Genomic DNA, 3,736 nt, shown 5'->3' on the forward strand with positions numbered 1-3,736 from the left:
GGCCCCTCTGCATGGTTTTCATTCTCTGTGTTTGTAATTCCCAAATATTATAATGAAAATTCTTTATTTTAAAAATCTGAAGTTACCACTTTTTAAAAAGTACTATCAGGCCAGCCAATGGCATGGAGGTTAAGGTGGCTGGACCCTGCATGGCCAGTTCAGAGTCACTGTCATAAACCTGGCAGTCTGGAGAAAATGCCAGGTGCGTGTGCACAGCCCCGAAATCCCGGGAGGAGAACAGAGAAGAGACTGCGGTGTGACCACCCGCCAGGGGAGGGGACGTGCACTCTAGCACAGGTACACACTCTTCAACAGCAACAGCAAGGCCTGCCAACGACAGCATGATTGCCTTAAATCACGAAATCCCCCAGCCAACACTCCACAGCCCAGAGGGTGCAAGAAGGAACACTCCAGCCACAGCAGCTCTGCCCAGGCCCCATGCCAGGGCCACCTGAGTGTGGGCCGTCACCCTGGACTAAGGGGCTGTTAGCTCTGGTAGACTAGAAACTGATCAGACCTCGGCCTCCTTGTCCAGCCTGTCCCTCTGGGAGCCTGCACTGGCCCAGGCCCACCACCTAGCACTTACCGTCCTCCTGTGCAGGAACAGAGCCCCCACCTGGCCATAGCCAGGGACCCCACCAATAGGGAGTCCAGGACTCGGCGTCACGAGTGTCCAAGATGCCGACTGCTGGGACTGCAGACGGGCACAGAGACAGCCAAGGAGTCCCCGACAGCTGGGGGCTGGAGCGCCTCGTGAGCTACAGCGCTCCCATGAGTGCGTCTGCTGCTTTTAGTTTTCTACAGGGCACTGCGCTTGCTGGAGACAGAGAGACCACCCCTCAGGAGATGGCCACTCCACAGCTCCTTCTCCTCCGCTCTCCTCTTGGCATTATGGGCACATACACATGAGCCCAAAGTGTTTTCCAAGGTGCTGGGTCCAGGACTTGAACCACACAGCTGGCCACGTAGGATCCAGACACCTTAACCACCAGGCTGCTAGGCGGCCCAAGCACACTTGTTCTAAGAGCTGTCAGGGTCACCCTTGTGTGAAAGGGGCGAAGTCTGGGCACACTCTGCCACACCATCGGGGACGCGGGTTTCATCTTGGCACGTGAGCCAGGGCTGGGAGCCTGCCTGAGGCCCTGCTGCAGCCACTGACCCCAGCACGTGGTCTGGGTGAGGCCGAGATGCTCCAGACCCTGCACTCCTCCTTCCGGTCACTTGGTAAGGTTCAGACGGGTCCTGGGACTAGGCTGGCCACCAGACGGCATGGCCACGACGTGCTCCAGAGCCCTTAAGGGCCACCACAGTGCCATGGGTGGCAGGCCTGTGAGCTGAAGCCCCAGACTCGGCACCGTCAGAACCTTGCACAGCGGCCGCAGGGGACTGCAGCCCTGGAAGTGGCCAGGGGCAGGTTCCTGAACCTCAGGGCCTGTGAAAGGACTCAGGGGGCAGCTCATGCAGGACCCCAAGGCTAGCTCCTGCCCCAGAGGCACCCGCTTGTATGAGGGATCCCACAGCCAGGGCCATGGCCAGAGGGAGGGAAGGGTGGTGGTCAGTGTGGGAGCCAGGTGGGTTTTGAGGAGATCGATCTGGTATGCGCGCGTGTAGGCACGTGCCGAGATACTCCCGCGGTCTGGCCTTTCAGCTCACGCTGGGATCTGCAGTGACCACACCTAGACCACCATGGGTCCCAACCCCGCCATGTGAGATCCGCTCTCACCAGAGCCAGCCGCTTCGGGGAGGGGTCCGAGTCGGGATAGCGACTGCAGGGCAAGCTGGACGGACACAGCCTCCGGTCAGCACTACCTCCACGCCCACCCACACCACAGCACAGCTCCAACCTCGGGCGTGCAGCTCACAGGCAGCACAGAGGGTGGGAGCCGGCGCCAGGCCCTGTACAGCCTTCCGGAGGCCGTGGCTGTCCAAGCACGGGCTGGGGGGACTGCTCAGGAGCCCACGCGGAGGCCCATGTGCTGAGAGGCTGCCGTTCACGATAGGGAAAGCAGTGCAGGACAGCCTCGTGTGTTCCCTGAGACGTTGCACTGCTAAGGGCAAAGGCCGCACTCCAAGCAACGTGGGCATCACTGCATCTGGGGCCAGTCCCGCTGATGACCAGGGCACAGAGAGAAGCGGGTATCATGAGGCAGGACCCAGGATGTCTTGGGGAGGGCAGCCCAGAAAGGTAAAGAGAAGCCCGCCCACCGGCCCCTCCTGGCCCAACTCTGGGGCTGCAGGTAGTGCCTGTGCAGCCCCACCCGATGACCCTGAAGGCCAGGAGCTCTGCCGGCCGAGGGACCTACCCCTGGAGGCCGGACAGGCAGGGCTTCTTGGCCTCTAAGGCAGGAAGGGGGCAGGCAGGGGCCCGGATGGGGATGTCGCAGACCAACAGCCTGGCCAGTTCCTGAGGGGACATGTTGGGCTGGGCCAGGAGCTGCAAGGAGAAGGCAGGCCGCGGCCAACTCCACGAGGGCCACTCACCATCCGCACACGCCTCAGCCGCTCCTCCAGCCTCTCCTCGGCCTCCCGTGTGCGCTGGACTGCTTCTAGCCGGTGGATGAGCTCCTCGGCAAACTTGTGTGGCTCCACGCGGATCTCCTTTGGCACGCGGTAGGTGCGCTGCGGGGACAGGGCACAGCTATCAGTGCTACCCATGCCGTCTCTGTCCCTTCCCTGCAGACACTGGGAGGACGCCGTCCCAGGCAGGTGTGGGCATAAGGACCCAGTGGACGAGGCCAAGCCAGGCCCTATTGCAAGGCAGGCTGGAGCCTTGCCAGACATGCCCGCACGAGCGCCCGTTGGCTTGCCACAAGACACGTCTACAGCAGAGGGCAGGCTGCAGCCGGGTGGGCACTGCCCACTGGGGGGCAAAAGGCCTGGCCTGCAGGTACTCTTGGGTGGGCACAGCCCCCAGCACTCCCAGGACTCTCCCAGTGCTGCCTGGTCCTGCCCCAGAAAGGGCTCTACACACATGTGCACAGGGCAAGGCCTAGGTTGGGCCCCAGTGCAGGGTGGGCCATAGAGGTCAGGGCACAGGGACGCCATCAGGGACCTCCCTCCCAGGAGAGCTCAGCTCCCCATGCGTCTCACAGTGACACACCGGGCAACGTGGGGCTATATTAAAGTGGTGTTAAACTAGGGGCCAGCAGGTGGCATGGTGGTTAAAGGCGCTGGATTCCCACATGGCCAACCACGGTTCAAGTCTCGGACCCGGTGGCTTGCTTTCTCACTTTCTCTCTCTCTCTCTCACTCTGTCCCTCTCTGGTCAAATTGAAATAAACAAATGAGTAAATAAAGTTAAATAAAATAGTTCTTTAAAGAAAAAAGAAGTGGCGGGGCCGGCAAGTGGCATGGCAATTAAGGGTGCTGGATTCCCACATGGCCAACCACGGTTCAAGTCTCGGACCCGGTGGCTTGCTTTCTCACTTCCTCTCTCTCTGTCTATCTCCAATCAAATTGAAAAATAATAATGATACTAATAAATAAAAGTTAAATAAAATAATTATTAAAAAAAAAGTGGTGTTAAACTTCAAGACTATCGCAAAGGGAGTCCGAGGAGCTATCGTCGCCCTCAGGCAGACCCCCACTGTCACGCGACTACAGGCGTGCACCGCTCCCTTGTGTGAGCCACGTGGTGGTCCTCCCCTGCGTGGAGTCACTGCTGCACATTACGCCCACTGCTGGCCCCCTTTTATTCTTAAAGCTAATCCACTTGCTTTTCCCATGAGAGACAGAG

The 3,736-nt window shown here is 59.8% G+C and overlaps 1 protein-coding gene across 2 annotated transcripts in view; it reads right to left on the reverse strand.

The window, feature by feature from the left end:
* The window catches only part of AXIN1 (axin 1), a 74,343-nt gene that overhangs the window by 28,318 nt on the left and 42,289 nt on the right, over positions 1–3,736 (reverse strand). For both annotated transcript variants that reach the window (XM_006146342.3, XM_006146343.3), the window contains exon 4: positions 2,482–2,619. In XM_006146342.3, the coding sequence (XP_006146404.1) occupies positions 2,482–2,619 (138 nt within the window). The remainder of the gene's footprint in view (positions 1–2,481; positions 2,620–3,736) is intronic.

The sequence above is a fragment of the Tupaia chinensis genome, unplaced genomic scaffold (genome assembly GCF_000334495.1).
Source record: "Tupaia chinensis unplaced genomic scaffold, TupChi_1.0 Scaffold000178_1, whole genome shotgun sequence".
Lineage (NCBI taxonomy): Eukaryota > Metazoa > Chordata > Mammalia > Scandentia > Tupaiidae > Tupaia > Tupaia belangeri.